Below are 18,959 nucleotides of genomic sequence, written 5' to 3'. Positions count from 1 at the left end.
TTTTATATTAACGAAAATAATATGAAAGTCCATTTGAAAATATCAAGCGTTAAATTAAGCTATACATTATACTTTCACTGACCACCCTCGTTTTAAGCAGGATGTGATTTATTTACTTATCTGTCCTTTTGTTATCCTTTACTAATGAGATGAAAGGGATCATAGATAGATAGAGAGATTTATAGTGGGATAAAGGTGTTTTGTATTGGAAAAATTATCGTTTTGATACAAACATCCTTTGTACGACACCAATGAAATAATTTATGGACTACCAACCCTATTACGAACGTGTTGAAATATCTATTGTATAAATCGTTAAAGACGCATCGAAAAATAGTTTAAATGCCTAAATATATTGACTGTTTGCTTTACGAGATCTGAAGGAGTATTTTTTTATGTAACTTAGAATGACAAACTAGCTTAGGGCCCACCAGGTGTAAAGCAGTAATTGTTACTTAATGACTACTTACCCACAATTTTTTTCAAAGATTTCAAACTATTTTTGTATTGTGGTCAATAAAGAATAAAAAAGAAATGAACAGCTCCACCGATATCAGAAAATACATTAACAACTCACGTTGGAGGCTGACATGTTATACCTATGTACCTTGTAATTTTACTGCCATATAATATTTAAACCCAAACCCTATGCACACCTTTTCCAAAGCAGAAACACGAATAGGCTAGAAACACACAAGCAAACAATTTTTGTACAAAATCTTCCTCTGAACATACCCTAAATAACTAAATTCAAAATTTATAACAGAATGATACTTGAATTTATGCATACTTTGTATTATGCAAATTAATAATATCTTATGATTTTTTTCTATTTTTAAATTTTTTAAGGGCTTTACCTTCTTAAATTTAATAAAAACGTTTCCATTTGCTTGATACATTGACGGTTAGGATAACAATACGTATCAGGCTATCACTATGAATAACTTAATTTCGACTTGATTAACGTCGAAAAAATTGACTATTATGTTTAGTTATAACTAAAATAATACTCAATACCAAACAAATGAGACAATAAATGCTATTAGCGAGATAGAAGATAAGTACAAATCGCCGTATGACCTAGTGTTTAGATTCCCCAACTTAAAGGAGCTCCTGGTGATTGTTCTACTTAAGATATAAATTAATAGGACTGCTACAGATGATAAGAATATTTACTTACACTATAGTCACCCTCTATCTCTTTCTCTAGTTGATCTTATCCCTTTCTCACGAAATCAAATGCGACCTTTCAAAAACCAACACATCAACTTCAGTACATTCCTACATTCACACAAATTTTTGAGACTTTTTCAAGTATGAAGTAGTAACCTATAGATCATTTATTTCTATATGAAGTGTTTAGAATATGATTCTTAAAATATATTAATTTAAATTTGCGTGATGAATAGTTATGCGTTTACTTTATAACCTCTATATTTATTTTGTTATATAACTTGTGCATCTTTTTAATGTGTCAAAACAAATTTTATTTATTAAATAATTGAATATAGATACATCGAGATACATTATGTACTTAATTATATAGAGCACTGACACAAAAAAAAACAGTCAGGTAATTTGACAATTACCCGTTTTTGAGACTCGATGCTGTATCTATATAATCTAAGAACATCACATATTTAGATAGCCCGTTCCTAATGACGAGTTATATGATGAATTGAATATAGTAAATAGACAATATTATTCATTGGAAATAAGATAAATATTTTTGATAAAAATACTATTCGTACAGGTAGATATCAAATCATATATATCGGATCACATTAAACAGGTAAAGCAATGATCACAAGATATCAAGCCTTTGTATGTCTCTGTAAAGCCATTGTTCAACAACCACGCCTAGTTTAACATCTCCGAATGATGGGGTTGTAGACAGCACAATAAGGGTAACACAGCATTCTAGACAGCCCATAATCGATATTCTATTCAACCATTCAGATTGTATCGAAATCGACAAGCATTGTGACTTTGTGACTTCAGTCATACGCAGAAGTGCGACAATAGCTTTATAAAAGCCATTAGTGCAATAGAAATGGTTTATGCACTTTTAAAAGGGCTATGCACTTTATAGAGGAAATAATAATAATCATTCGTAGAATTTATCCGTTATTTATAACAAAATGTTTAAAATATCAGACAATTAAATTATGCACTCATTCAAATTCGTTGTCAAACTATCGAAGAATATTACAAACTTTATGAAATAACAACACTCAAAATGATAAAAATACGATCATTTTATAATTTTGATACATATTATTTGTACTATATGACAGGACAAGCAGAATAGATTGTAGTTTGATTATATAAAATTCAATTAAACTCGGGAGCGTTCATATGCAATCTATTTATTTTAAAAAAAGTGTTGCCATTTGTATTAAACAACTAAATGATATATGGATGCCCCATATGCAACATTATTTATAAATTTCTTGGTTGTACATTACACGTTTGTAATTATTAAAAAAATATAGTTAATCATCAAAAATAATTTTAGCAAGATATTTTTAAATACATAATCTCTTTCATTTTATATATCTATCTGAAATTCTTACATTACATAATTCTTTTATTTAAATTAATTATTCAACGAATCCTGTAATTTTGGTGTTATAAAGTATTAAATAAATAAATTAATTAACTTTAACTTATAATTCTGTGCTATTCCCTACATTTGTAGACATGTCATAATTCGTAACGGTCAATTTAAACAACAATAAAGTAGACATAATAGTACGGCGGTGACAGCGACAAACATTTTCATTAATAACGAGTCCACACAGAATCCTCTTATAAATATAATAACTGCATTCATATTGTAGAACGAAGCATAACTCATTCGATTAAAGGGAATTCTGCCGTACGCCTGCGGGCCTTTAATTGTACACCAGGATATGACATCCTGACCAATTAACAAAGACACCACAACGCGGATATCTCTTCATAATTATTGTAAAAAAGATGCCAATGGAGAGGGGTCCTCTTATAGTGGTCGTATAACTATCATCTGCACCAAGCTTTGATCTATGTATCACGAAGAAAGTGTTAATTCCATTTTGATGCGACTAATTACCACATTAATTGACCGTGAGGTATTGTCTACTGCATTCAGTCATCTATAACAGTCATTTTGTATGACTGTTATAGAGCATGACTTATTTCGATATATAGTATGACATTAAAAGACGAATAAATATGTTAATACTGAGAGAGATAAGATCATTTGTGGAATTAAACCTTTGGTCAGAGCACCCGTAATAGATTTGTTCTGTGACTCAAAGAAGCTTACAATCGTCACCGACTTAAGTCGTTAGTTCAATCAGACATGTCACTTAGAGGCTTAGGGTATTTACATAGTATTGAAATATAAGGGGAACTTGCTGTCAAAATACCACTTTATCAGACAAACGTATTGTCATAAGGTGGTATTATTTTAAATATATTTTTACTTTGAAAAATTTCTCATTATGGAAAAGTGAATGTCATCATTTATAAAAAAGTATACTTAGAGTATACTTAAAGGATAGTTAGAGGTTTTTGTTGTCATAGTTGTTGGTGTCCATAGACTACGGTAACCGTTTATCATCAGGTGGGACGTATGCTTATTTTCCATTTGCCACCATAGTGGTATAAAAAAATTAGGTGGTAATTACAAAGAAAACTTTCAATCACACAAAAATTGAAATACGATTTTCATATTTAAATAGTTAGTCTATAACAGCTTCTTTCTATAATAGGAGTTAATTGACAATATCTACCAAAATGTAAAATAAATGTTTGACCATATATCATTCCAATTAATAAACAAGATGTATTATATTAATCGTAATACAATTCTATATGAAACATGACCATAAATTGACCAAACAGTACGTATAGATGTGCTCCCTTTTTACATATTACCATAATTTGACTATAAATTCAAAATATTAATAGGGTCGTGTACTCTGATGGTATATTTAGCTTGTTATGATTATTTATTGTAAACTTTCATAATTTGTACAAATAAAATGAGAGTTATACTTATTATCTGTCTTCACGCTAAGGCTAAGGTATACCTTTATAGAGGATTAAGTATTGTAGGTTTTTAGAAATCCCCCACATTTTTTTTTCTTTCATTTATCCGATTTATAATAACAAACAAACTGAGAGCCCATCTAAAAAAAAAAATATTAATCATCGCCTATACATATGAATGGTAGGCACCATGGAAATCAATGAAAACTATGTGAATCATGATAAGCCTTACTGGTACGTGCTGAAGTCTTCAACAGATCGATAGAAGGTCAATTTGATATGAACAAGCTTCAATTTTCTATTTTATTTGCGATATGTTATAAAAATATAAATTTAGACGAAAGAGCCATTGCGTTAATCCATTTATTTATTTTAAAGTTGTCCGTTGACACATTACAGCAAAAGTATTGTTTTTTAAAGTAAATAGAGCAATCTTATGACATATCCGGTGTTGCCATCCTTCGCTTCATACTGTACGCGACTTTTACTCTCAAGTATTGCTTTTGATGTCTCTATACCCTCTAATTTCACTACATTGTCAAATAGAATGAGCTGTGCAAGTACATAAAACTAATTTATTATTATAGCTAAAAATTTACTCATATTACTGATCTGCGGTTTGAAGGGTAGTATATCATGGTAGAGAAATTAACATGGTACGGAGGCACAACACCTTGGTCCTTACAAATGGTAACACGAGAAAGGGACCTTGGGCTTTATATTCTATGATATCAATGATATATGTGTTTATAGGGGACCGTTACCACCAGAAAATGAGAAATGAGTCAGCTGTTCCAAATTATTTATAAAAAATACTCATATTCATTATTTTATTGTAGTACTATAACTTTTGATTAAATTCAATAATATATTTAATTTTAAAAAGTTTTCCATACTGAGAATACAGTTGGGGAAACCTAAACATTTTACTGAACTAAATGTTATTTTGCGAATATTCATATCATTGGTTAGTTGATTACAATTATTTTGTTTAATTCCGCTAAAATTAGTATGTGTGCGACTGCTAATATTTAAGGATTGACATTATTGTTATTATTATTAAATTACATGACCTTTCATAACAAAACTAATAATAATAGTCAATTCTCAAATATTAGCAGTCGCACGCCTACTAATGGTAGCGGAATTAAACAAAATTATTTTAATCCGCTAACCTACACATTTGTTCCGCCCCTTAGATCTCTTATCCCGCCTTACCCTAGACGATGATTACCAACTTCTATTTTTTTTTATGGATGATAATGGAATAGTAGCCCTGTCTACGCTAACGGTATGCGCTGACGGGATACCAGTGAGGGATGAAAGGTGGATAATGAAAAAACAGGTCAGTTGGTCATCGTGATGAAGACATCTGAAATTCAGCACGATGGTTTTCAGAGGAAATCGCGTGGAGGCCAACCTGACAGGGTATATTGCTAGCAATAGTACTAGTAGCCTGCATTACTGACAATCCCTTCCCTCCACCAACTTCTATTTGAATATCTTGTTAACTGCTAGCAAATATCCCGACGATGGGAGCGATGTAGCGCTTTATCTCTTTAGCATAGGTGCCCGATGCTGTATGACGAATTAACATTATGTATAGTGTATTTCTGGAGCACCCTGTATGTTTCAGTACGCCCTTAGAGATGTAGAGATAATTCACGGACCAGCATCGATAAACTGGCGGTAGAATAAGAAAACGAGTCTGTTGCTCCGTCTTCGATGTGGAATACCGTTAAGTCTCAGCCAATAAGGGTCTGGAAGTCCCTACTCGTCTCCCTTGAGCTAGTGGCTCTTTATGATGGATTTCTTTTACATAAATAATAATAATTTTTTATTCAAATAAACTCAATTTTAAGCATTTTTAAATAGTTATTTTTTATTATTATACCGGTAAAAGGTCTTTTTATAATAATTTGTTAAAATTCTAGACCATAATTTTGTTAGAGACAATTATTATTTTTATTTTATATAAAGTAAATGATAGTTTATCTATAGAGTATACATATATTTTTATTTGTAACTTCATACAGAAAGCAAAGGAGTTCTGGCAGCGTTCACACAGCGTCAGACTCCATTGCCCCCTGCTGGGCACCTGGCATTAACGACTAATAGCAGCATGTTAATCGACAGGCGATCATTGTCGGCGATCGCGTTTAAAAAAAATAGAGCGTCATACGATATAGAGATAAAATTCGTAATCCGTTCCACGTATAGAATATCGGAGTGTTCAAGATCACGTGAGTAGCATTTTGGAATGAAGGATAATGTTTTTCGGGTGTACGTTATGTAAGTTAGATATATGTTTCAATTGTGGAAGTACTTTGAGCTATGCAGTTTATTTATATCGCCATTATCCACAGAATCTAGGTAATATACAAACGACGAGAATAAACTCAAAAACGAGCGAAATTAAAGAATTGGATTTCATGTGACTTTATTATACACAGACAATTGTTATACATATTTTATATATATTTTTGCACAAAAACAACAAAAGAATATATGTAATCCTTTTTTTACCTTATTGGTCGAAATTGTTGATGTATCTCCAATTATCTTCCAACAAATCTAAGGCATTGGGAAACCTTTTTATTTCAAATATTTTTTAGGATTTATATATGCCATTGCCATCTAATATTGAATAGGGAAATTAGACACAAAAATATGTCTACTCACCGGTAGATGTCGCAAATTGTAGTAACATGTCTGGGCAACTTAGAATAGACAATGTATTGACACTATGTAACCAGTTAATGGAATTAAAAAATTTACAGTATTAAGTAACTAGGTCTTTTATGAGAGGTATTGATAACAATATTTTGAACAAAACTATAAACAATATGAATAAGATATACAACATAATATTTTTTTTATTGTTTAATGTTTTAATACTTTTAACTGGATTTATACTCTACATTTTTGTTTTGACAGTGAAGCTCGCTGTGTTGACTTATATATAACGTAAATCACTTGATCACTTGTTCTATTTTGTGATAACTTTTTGAAATAGACATTTCATAGATAATTATTTTAATAAGTATTGAGTAATTTATAATTAATGATGAAATAAAAAAAAATTCTATACTATTGTAACTTTTGAACATAACCATGAATTGTCAAACTGACATTGACATAATGACATAATTCGTTATTCCTTCACTTGCTTTGTTTATTTGCTTGTCATTTCATTAATATATTTTAATTTTTTAGAAATGTTCTAATTTTTTTCTTATTAATTCATATAATAAATAATTATAACAAAATAAATATTAATCAAAAATGTAAATGTTTCCACAAGTACTGAAAAATGGTAATTTAAGTTTTAACAGTTGTATGAGGTAATATGATTAGCAGCTGATTATAAATAATAGATTACAATACATTTGAAATTATGAATGTATTAGGATTGAGATTAACGTTAACGAGAAAACCCTGTAACCGCTTTCTCAATATTCTGAAAAATGCTAAGTTTACACCGAATATCGCCTATTATTATGCTACTATAGATCCTATAGATGCATTTACCAATGACTTGATACAGCGATCCAAAATTGTAAATAGAAACAATGTATTTGACTTGAACAGCACAAGCACAAGGGGTTTTGCAGAGGCTGAGTCACCATACCAAGATATATCAAAAATGACTACTGAGGAATTGGATAAAGTGGTTTTACAACTTTTATCTAAAAATAAAGACAAACATATAGAATACTTGGTGTTAGATTGTATTAATAACCGTAAATTCATTGGTGGACCGACTTTAAAAAAGCTTTATAGACATTACAGTCTTGCAGGCAAACCTGACATTGTTATGATACTCCAAAAGTATTGCAGTAAAGTCGACCCTTATATAAATAAACGCAATGGAGGTTTCCAGCATTATTTAGCTAAGGCACAATGCTTTAAAGGTAATTCAGAAAAAGGTCTAGCAATTTTAATGGATGCATATAAAAATAATGAATATTTGAGGACCTTTTATAGATCCATATTCAAAGAACTCATTCATGATTCAGTACTGAACAGATCGGAGGCATCATTAGTGATATTTAAGAGATATGTATTAGAAGTTAGTAAAATTTGGGATGATCATTACCCGTTGGTGTGCTTCTGGCACATTTGTTGGTCAAGCACATGGTTTTCTGATCAAATGCTATCAAATGACCTTTTAGAATGTTCAGAAATGCTTCAGAAAATTGTTCAGGATAAGTAAGTGTTATATAATATTTTTTTTTATGTAGTCCTAATTTTACTTGATGGAAAACATTTTCCACTAGCTCAAAAAGAAGGTTTTTAATTCAGTTGTATTTTTTTTATGTCACTGACTAACTCTGTCAATTTTAAACCCTAAAATTATTTTTTCTATCTTAAAGGGTATACTTGCCAATTGGTCCTATTGAAATTTTATCAAAATTGGTTCAGTAGTTTAGTTTTTTGACTAAAATAACTGGTTTTGTCTCTATTGAAGTTGGTTTTTGTTTTTGGGGGACACAATTTTAAATAAATAGAAATAGCACTATGGATATTACAGAATACAATGTGATATCTATGGGAGGATACCATGGGTGCCTCATGTCTTGCCATTTCTGAGAATTAAGTTAATATTTCATACATGTTACTAAATACACTTTTTAGTATACTGAAAAATATTTTATGCCTCTATAATCTGTATTTTCATACATCTCTCATCTTTCAAATCGAAATATAGACAAGCATATGGTAACTGAAATATGCGTAAACCAAAAGTACATATGTCTTCTGTACAGTAAAGGTGAAAGGGATTTTTAGCTATGGGGTCTAACAGCCCCATGCTGGCAATATACCTCATCAGATTGATGTCCATGTAGTCCCCCTGGTAATCATTGTAATTGTTATTAAGTCAGAAGTTAGTTGTGAGAATAGGCTGATTTAACTCATCTTTTCCCATCATGTCTCATTGATGCCTTGTCAGCATATATCAATAATGCAAGTGGAGTTACTATTCCATTTTCACTCATTTCTATACAGTCTTCTAAATTTGTTTTTACATTGTTGTCCACAAGTAGTATGGAGTTTTAAAATATAGTTTTAGAATATGTTACAACTTAATGTTTACATTAAGTTGTAACATATTCTACATACCTAGTTTCAACTTAACCATATTAATAATGGATTTAAATATTTGTATTAATACTTACTTATTTGAAATGTAATATATAAAAATCGCATGTCACTGTATTTGTAGTTCAACTTGTCCAAAATTGGGTGGAAGAGAACATAGAATTGAAAAACTTTCAAAGAAGTCTTTGAATAATCATAATTCCCTAAAAATATGGATTTAGGATATAATCAATTTTAATCAAATATATTTTCAGAGCTACAGCTTTCACCATCAGCATTTTAAAACAGGAATATAATGAAGATGCAGTAATGCGCCTGTTACAAACACTACTCAAATATAAAATGATGTCGGAATATGTCAAAGTTTTGCAAATTCTATTCAATTATAAATGTAAGTATAAAGTAGCATAAATGAACAATCATACTATTCTATGCATGAACATTTACAGTAGTTAAAATATATATAGATATATATTTTTAATTAAAAACATTTTGTTATAAAATAGGTAACTTGATTATAACATTTGCCATAACAGTAAAAATTGGCAAAATTATTATACATGTAGATGTAATATAAACAATAACTGTGCTGCTAAGTTAAATAAATTTGCTATTAATTAATTGATTTATAATAAATTGGTTACTAATTCACAAAATTTATTTATAGTAAGCCCTCATCAGCACAGCAACAAACTTTATTCGAAAACATCATTGTAGTGCTGTTTTTGTAACTAAACATTCTATTTTCTCCATACACTTTTATGAATAATAATTTGCATAATTAATTAGCATCATCATATCAGCCTTTAATTGTCCACTGCTGAACAAAAATATAACTTATGTTCGCTCTCCCTTACTCGAATAGTTCATACATTTTAAAAAATTAAATCTTACGACTTACGTTTATTAAATTACGATAAAAAGCCATGTTTTTATATTCAGATAGTAATATAAACAAATAATGTTTAGAATCATTATTGTAATGAAGTACCTACTTTGGATAAATTAAGCCAGTATTATCAATATGTACTACTTATATGTGTAAAAGGTCACTGCTCTCAATATTGTAGTGCTGATTACGGTCTCCATGTAGGTACTTATGGATGAATATAGCAGCTTTTATTCGGATATTGTTATTTCTAACGTCTACAATGTTCTGAGAAATTAAACAACTTGGTGTTTTCATCACTATTTTACCATTGCACTGCTCACAAAATACCTGGATCTCGTGCACATTTTTTTAGAACATGGCATACTATCAATAAGCGAGTGGGTGCATACCATACTACCACTGAGTAAGTGGGTGCGTAGCATACTATCTGAGAATCTGGGTTGTGAAATGGGATCCTCTCTATCATTATAATTTCTTACCACAATATGAGGCTTTTAAAAAAAATGTGCCACAAGTATTCAAAAGACCAGCAACGCACAGAAAACACCCCTCTCGTGTTGCTAGTACTCGTAGGAAACTGTAGCCGCTTCCTATCAGGTGAACAGTTTGCTCTTTTCCCTTAAAATTAAAAAATTAAAACTATTTGGTTTTGAAAAAAATAATTCTTTTTTACATAAAATTGTGTACTATTATATCCTATATGATTGTTTACTACCTTCGTGGTATAAAAAAATATTCATGACTGTTTTTCTAAATAAAGAATTTGAGGATTTTATCAATTGTCACCATTGTGGTAAACATAATTCTCAACAAGTCCATATTTTGCTGATCAAATTAGAATTTAACAAGAAGGGGTCGAGTCTGCCGCCATCTCCCGAATTCACTTGATTTGTTAGCAGTGTTCTCCAGTACCGTAGAGTTAGAAATTGATTGACTATATTGACACACAAGGATTTGGGTGTTGGCTAGATTTGAATTCAATGATTTTTTTTCTTTTCGTGCCTACCCTAATCAGAATAAACGTGATGTATTTTTTTATGGATGATAATGGAATTTTAATCCCAGCTGCGCTAACGGTATACTGGTGGGGCACTAATGAGCGATCATAGGTGAGAATGAAAATACAGGCCGATTAGCCCATCGTGATGAACACACCTGAAATTCAGGATGATGGTTTCCAGGGGCGACAATAGAAGGTCGACTTGATAGGGCATATTGTTAGCAATAAGACTGTTGTTCCACATAACTAACTATCCCTTCCCCCAGCGTGATGTACTTACATCTCGTGTTAGTATTGTTCTGCGTAATATGTTCGAATACTATATTTTCCATAGTCAACACAATATTCCATACATTGGGATAAGAATATTTGACGAGTCATATGCTCTTTTGTCATTGTTGTTGCCCTAAAAATAAATAGCTAATGAGGAAGTTTTTATTAAGCGTATACACATAACATAGTCCTTTTATCAGAGCGCTTATAAAATAATGTTTCTAAAATAATAATTAATCTCTGCACATGTTTTTGTCTGAATTTGTAAACGGTGGAATTTTCAATACTATGTTATTGTTGAATGTAAATAATTATGTTTTTGTTCTGTTTCTAGTTAAGATTTATACTGTATATATTGACAATATAACGTGGAAAGATAAATATTAACAATAATATCATATTATTTTCAGTAAGGAATCGTGACTTACGCGGTTGTACTGAAATCATCCGAAACTGCGACGCATTAGGTGTGAAATTACCAGCAGATCAACAAGGGAGATACATTAAAATGTTAATAGAAGGAAAACAACCAGATCCCAGACAACCAACAAAGAAACATACTTCAAATTACTTCAAACTCAAATTTTAGCATTTACAAAGAAGTTGTAAGTGTATCTTATGTACATATGTACAATAAATATTTTGTTACGTTCTTGTTTTTTTTAATGAAATAGACATTTAGTTCAAAATTTACATCCATCTTTGTGTATATTTAGCTTCTGTAAACTCTGACGATCTGTCCGAGTGGCGATTTAACACACTGTCTCTTCCATTGGTCGTGGATTCGATGTCCACACATTCTAAACATTTGTATTTATGAATATGCCTACTTGTATTGATCTGTATGTTTGCTATATACAAAATGTTTAAAAGTTGTTTAGTATCTAGTATTTAGTGTTGATAGTACAAACTCTGCATAATCCCACTAGATGGCGCTATGATATATATTCAATCAAATGGTATTTATTTATTTAGTTGCAGGTTTATGAATTTTCCCATAATTTTTCCCACAAATTATCTCATGTTCTATTATGCCCATGGTACTCTTTATGTCTACAAGTGATGGTTACCACTTTCTATTAGATGGGCTACCAACTTGTTTGCCATTCTAAGTAGCATAAAAAAAAGTAGAAAGTCCATTATGAATAAGGTCAAACTGCTTCTGTTCTTAGTGAAATATCTAATTGTATCAGGTAGGCATAAATATAACGAGTTACTTAAAGTACAGTAATATGCAGTAATCTTCTCACCATTATTCTTTATAACCACTCTTTTTTAGAAGTGCTTTAGGTTTTAGATTGTCATTTTGAATTCGAATGTAGTATAATAGAATAGAATAGAATAAATGTTTTTTGTGAGTTGTACATCATAATAATTAGTATGATGCTTATGACGTCTTAAAGGAAATTAACACAGTCTACCCATATATTGGGCATACAATACAATTACATAAGTTTTCTTATTCATGTCATTTTGAATTTGAATTCAGAACGCCAATGACTATTGCGCAACAATACAGTCTTTAAAATATATTTGTAATATACTACATTGGGTATCATTATTTAATGTTATAATCAAATATTTTAATAGTGTTCGTTGAAATCTCACAACGGAAATGGTATTTAAAATATTGTTGGAAACTGGATATTTCTAGAGCCTCATTATTATCTATGCTTTCCGAGACTACAGGCAAATATTAACATAACGGGTTTCAGTAGCTGTCCTTACATATCCCTGCTCAAACGTTGCGCATATTACAATTGTGCATTTGTATTGTTTGATAAAGGTTTCAGCGTCTGCGATGTTTCTGATCTACTTAGAGATGTTTATGTTAATAACGAATGGAAAATTCATTAATGGAATGTGCCAACTTCATAAGATAATATTGATGACAAATTAAAATGTTATCATGTTATCTATATTACAGTTCTTAAGCAGAAACTTACCTGTGTATCACTTCTAAATAAATTAAGCTTATTATAGATATACACGAGTCTTATGGTATTAGATAGGTAGTTGGTAATTTATGTTGGAATCGTAAAATTTTATCGTCATAAGGAACGCAATCAAGAAGCATCATTGAGCAAATATTACGTATTACATGGAACCAGTTTCACTTGTTAGCACCTAATAAAAGTTTTGACGTCATAAATGACGCATTTCCTTTAAAATGAATACTCACGTACGACTATAATTCTTAATAGGGTAGTCAGAGACATTTTTCGACTGTTGGTGTTATAGTAAATATAACAAGAAGGCCCAAAAAGTGTCCAATTTACAGAAAATGCTAATGAGGGTACTTCTTAAAAGAGAATTTATAAGAGTGGTCGTGCATTAATAGCGCACATAGTAAGCTTTCATTGTTGGACTACTTATTTTGTAGTAAATAAGACGGAAGATGGCTAGTAAAATTTCACTATGAAATTTTTAAACTTTCTATCTTGATTTATACATTGAAAATGTCTGTTAATCGGATTTTCTTCATATGTTCTTTACAGACTATTGCAATGAAATATATAATTTTGTTTGAAAAGCAGAATGACGGATCAATGCATCCGCGCTCGAACCGTGAATTCGTTCCCACCAATCTACTACAAGCACGACCCGTCGTTATCCATGTTCTTCACTCCATATCTCGTCTAAAAAAAACTATAATTCAATTATTTATAACAATAGTTCGTTTAGCTTACTTATTTATAATAAAAAAAGTAATATTATATTCATCAAGAATGGGACCAGCTCCCAGAAGAAAACCATGCCATGCCGGACCACACAACCAGAAAATGCCGGCCCTGAAGCCAATGAAACCTGCGACTCGGAGATTGTCGCTCACGATACTGAAACTGGGATATGAAGAATCTCCTTGAAGTCACAACCTGAGCCCATTTCGGAGGCCTAAGAAGATCCGTTGTCTTTTTAGCTTAATCCATGTCATGTTTCCGAATCGTCTGTCAACAATAATACTTCGCGCATACTGCGCAGTGCGCACCCTTTTGTGTGCGTCTGAAAATACGATAAATCACGAATGGTTCCAGGCGCGATTTGTAATGTTCGTAATATGCGCGTGCGCAAGGCGTCTAAACCATGATAAATTGTTACAAAGTTCCCTTTCATAATATATTGGCATAATGTAGATGTAAATCCTTTCCATTCATTATGTATGGAAAAAATATGCCATGTAACACGCATGGTGCATGTTACATGTCATATTACATTGCACCGATCTGTATCCGCTATATAATAAATTGGATTATACTAATAAAAATTTCAAAGTTCGTCGTCTAGTCATTTTGTTATCGGAAGGACTACCTATCAACGATTAAAAAAATATTTGTACTAAATTAGATACTAAGGTTATCTCGGTCAGAACATACGTTACCATAACGTTATGATTAATCTACAATTAAGGACAACGTCTTTGTTCATATGTAAATATTATAATTAACATTACGATAGTACGCACTTATTTTGTTACGCTTTGTATTTAGCCGTTTGTCAATAGAAGTAAATATTTTTAAGATGTGGACATATTTGTAAGGAGACATGTCCGAATATTTAACTATTTCCTCTATCTATTTCTTTAAATTCAAAATGTCGACTGCTCTAAGAGTCTAGAAATATTAACGATCCTCTTAACTCAGTTTTTGTCGCGATTAAAAAGTGGCCAGTAATAACGAATTTGTAGTAGAACTGTGTAATAACAAAATGTGGTCTTCTCAATGATGATGCAAAGCTTTTTTTAAATGGATAGATAATGAATGATGGTGGTTACGTTGTTGGTTTACGTTGGTGAAGCACTAGCCAGGGATGAAGTTAGGTAAGTGGGCACATAGTGGTGAATTCACCTAGACCACGGTTGACACTACGATGTCCCAACTACCCTGGATATATTGCAGGCTATGGAGCTATTCCTCGTTATTACCAATCCCCAAGCTTGGTTTTTACCTACGACTTTTAATTTTCAGATCATTAACAGTTTCTAGATGCGCAGTTTTGTACAACGGTTAGACAGTCTAAATAAGTATTAATAAATAATTACATTGCTCACATAAAATTCCCACGTAAATAGGTACATATTGAAATAAGTGCTTGCTATGTAATAAAACACTTATCGTATTCGTATTTTCTTTGTTAATTACTAGCTATAATTCACTACTGATAATAGACAGACGCATAAATAATATAATAACATAATACTTTCTCATTTGTATGTATGTACATAAATAATTCTACAGTCGTCAAATAAAGTTGGTAAAATTATTTTCCTGATTTATATGGAGCAAATATGGAAATATTTTTATGAGACTGATTAAATTTATTTAAGCAATATATATTAATAAACAAAACAATAAATTAAGTAAATTACCTACTGTTTTTTATCATCAGACTACTTAAGACAAATCCTAGACACGTTTCAATGCTGCGGAGAAACGAGAAATGCATCATAATATTTTATTCGTCCTATACTCTGAAAGTATCCATACATATTTTTTTACGGTTCTTAGAATGACAAACAAGCTGATAGCCCACCTGATGGAAAGTGGGACCCGTCATCTATAAACATGAACAACATCATGGGCATTACAGAATACACTTGAGCTCATGATATTCCTCATGCGTAGCCATTTTTTTTATCCAACTTAGAGCTAAAGAAGCTGACGGCTCGCCTAATGAAAAGCAGTAACCGTAGCCTATAGACATATACAGTATGATGTATATAACACAGTATACTGTTTCGCCCATGATACCCACCATATGTTGCCATTCCATAAAAATAATATATGCCTCTGTATCCTGTAAATTCACTGCCATATCCCACCCTTCAAACCGAAACACAGCCATGCAAACACGACTGCTTTACGGTTGAAACACGAATGAGACAGAGGTAACCAAGCAAACGGCTTTTGTGCAGTCTCCCTCTGGTAAGAGGGAAGAAGTTCTGAAGACTACGATGTTATGACTCCGTACACTGTAATTACATAAATTATACTATAATAATAATAATGATAATTACGATAAAAGTTGCAGTATACTTGCATTCCAACCTATATATTTATATATATATTACTAACTATATATAACTATAACATATATAATATCTAATAGAGGTAATCTATGGAAATATATATATATATATATATATATATATATATATATATATACATAACTATATATTTCCATAGATTACCTCAAGGAACGGTCCTGAGATACTTGCGTTAATCGACTCCCATCACCACACTTGAGTTCGCTGCATCTAAAGAGAAGTCACTAGTGCTATAAAAAAACTTAATTGATTCAGCGCCATTGTGGAGACATTACGTGGAATAGCTTCTTAGGAAGAATAGAAAGGTAAATAAAACGTAGAATGCAGATGATGCTACTGCTTACTATTCGACTCTATTTTTTTTAGTTAGTGATAATGATATGGTATAATGATAAATTCAGCACGATGGTTTCCAAGGGACCACGTGAAGGTCGAACTGACAGGGTGTATTCCTTGTAATAGGACAGAGAGTTCGCATTACTAACTATCCATTCCCCCGATTCTACTCTTACTTGCAAAGGAAATTTTGTTGAATCATAGACATTATCAAGGCGTATGAAGTTTTTGCCAGTTGAATGTGACTGTCAAAGTATCAAAGATCTTGTTACACTAAAAATATTTCACTATGTAAATCGTCATGTCGCTAATGCACGTGCCATGTCCCTAGTATTGCAAGTGTTAGTAGGCTACGGTAACCGCTTACCATCAAGTGGGCTCTATGCTTGTTTGCCACTTTAATGGTATAAAAAATGTATTCAAAAGATTATTTCATTGTATCTTTATATCCAAGAACAGTTGTAGTCATATTTAATATTTATGCGGCTTTGGGGAGAAAGGGATTGTTAGTAACGGAGACTGAAAATCCCATTGCTAGCAATATACCCAACCAGATCGACCTCCTCGCGGTTCTCCCTGGAAACTATCATGGTTAATTCCTGGTGAATTCATCATGATGGGCTACCTGGCCTGTTTTCATTCTCATCTATCACCCTTCACTGGTGCTCCGCCAGCGTATCCCGTTAGCGCAAGCGAGGTTACCATACCATTTTCACCCATCAAAAAAAAAGTCTAACTGCGGTTGCTAACCCGCCTGTCTAGCGTGGCAACTACTGGCAAAACTCCTCTTATGGGAAAGGCTTATGTTCAACAGAAGTTAATGGCTGATATGAAACTAACATTCGTAACTTTAAATGTGTATAATAATATAAGTACTGTGAGGTTCAAAGCATCTTTTTTACATAATTACTACCGGTAATTAATTATTTTGTCTCCTTTCATCGAAAACTTTTTTTCATCAAAGTTTCTTGACAGCAGAATAACTTATTGTTAATTTATTTGTTTTACTAGTTTTCTTTCTTTTGTTCACGATACAGGCTTATGTTTACAGACATAAACTTGAGCTACGATTTCATACTACGAGTTCGTCAAGGAATAGTATCTAAATATGTTTCGCATAGAGTTAATAAGTATTTTTAAGGTCATCAGAAATATCCGAGTATATATGTAAAATAGTAGTACGTACTTAGAGGTGCCATATATAAAATCTATGAAGCACGGTTGTATTTGTATGGCTGTATTTTGTTTCGAAAAGTAGGATTAACCTTTTTAGTGCCATTGATTTTTACTCATATCTACTTAAAAATGCCAAAGAAATCTTTGTTGTGTTGATGTCATTTACCCTTGTCTCTAAAAAAACTGTATCTCCTCCAAAAATTATCCAATTTTAATATTTTTTTTACAGCAAGCTAAACAGCGACTGGTTTCACGAGCACTATGACGCTCGTGACACTTTTAGTTGTAATGCGCACGAGCGCGATGGCGCTCGTCGGCACTCAAAGGGTTAATTATCATCATCATCATCATCATATCAGCCGTTAACCTGTTTATTGCTGAATTAGGCCTCCCTCATAAGGAGCTTTTGCCAATAGTTGCGACGCTTGGCAAGCGAGTTGACAATCGCATTTAGCTGTTGATGATGTTTTAAAAGGAACGCTGCTTCCCATTCCTCGACCTTTTCTTAGTAGAATTAATTAAGCACTGAAATAACTGGTGTGGAGGCATAACACTTTAATCCCATGCTTTATAATTTAGGTATTTCGAACTATCCGTGATGCTGCTCATGTCTATAGGCTACTGTTGTTCTTTATCGTCAGGTGGGTCCTTGGCCTATTTGTCATCCTGAGTAGTAAGAAAAATATTAACTGGATAGTTTCTTAATAAGTACAGTATTTCGAGTACCTTCCTATCTTAGATTTTGGAAACTTTTATGTTCATGGTTAAAATAACCAATTGTTACCATTTCCTTACGCAACAATCGTTGACCAAACCTGTTGGTCATTATGGTACTACTCTTTCTAATCGTCTAAAGGTAAAGATAAAGGCTAAATTAAGTTTGGTGTCAAAAGACATTTGGGCACCTTTGTGCGTGAATACTCTGGTGTGGCTTATCGGAAGACGTTTTTATCTGCCCACCAAGGCATGAAGCAAAGGACAATCATTTTTAAATAATTTAAATAGGAATTCGACTCCGATCTGGCCTGTTTGATACCCATCAAAATAATCTGCATATCTGATAGAAAAGCCTTGGTCAATTCATTATCAAGTTTGTG

General features: G+C 31.9%; 1 protein-coding gene across 1 annotated transcript; it reads left to right on the top strand.

The window, feature by feature from the left end:
- The first annotated feature begins 7,196 nt into the window (after positions 1-7,196).
- LOC113521764 (uncharacterized) lies at positions 7,197-11,958 on the top strand. The gene is made up of 3 exons (XM_026907417.3): positions 7,197-8,250; positions 9,396-9,532; positions 11,717-11,958. Exons 1-3 carry the CDS (start codon positions 7,436-7,438, stop codon positions 11,893-11,895), a joined length of 1,131 nt encoding a protein of 376 aa, XP_026763218.1. The 5' UTR covers positions 7,197-7,435; the 3' UTR covers positions 11,896-11,958.
- The last annotated feature ends 7,001 nt before the right edge of the window (positions 11,959-18,959 follow it).

This window comes from Galleria mellonella, unplaced genomic scaffold (assembly GCF_026898425.1).
Source record: "Galleria mellonella isolate WM207_F2 unplaced genomic scaffold, CSIRO_AGI_GalMel_v1 utg63, whole genome shotgun sequence".
In the NCBI taxonomy this organism is placed as follows: domain Eukaryota; kingdom Metazoa; phylum Arthropoda; class Insecta; order Lepidoptera; family Pyralidae; genus Galleria; species Galleria mellonella.
This window is presented reverse-complemented; position numbering and strand designations above follow the sequence as displayed.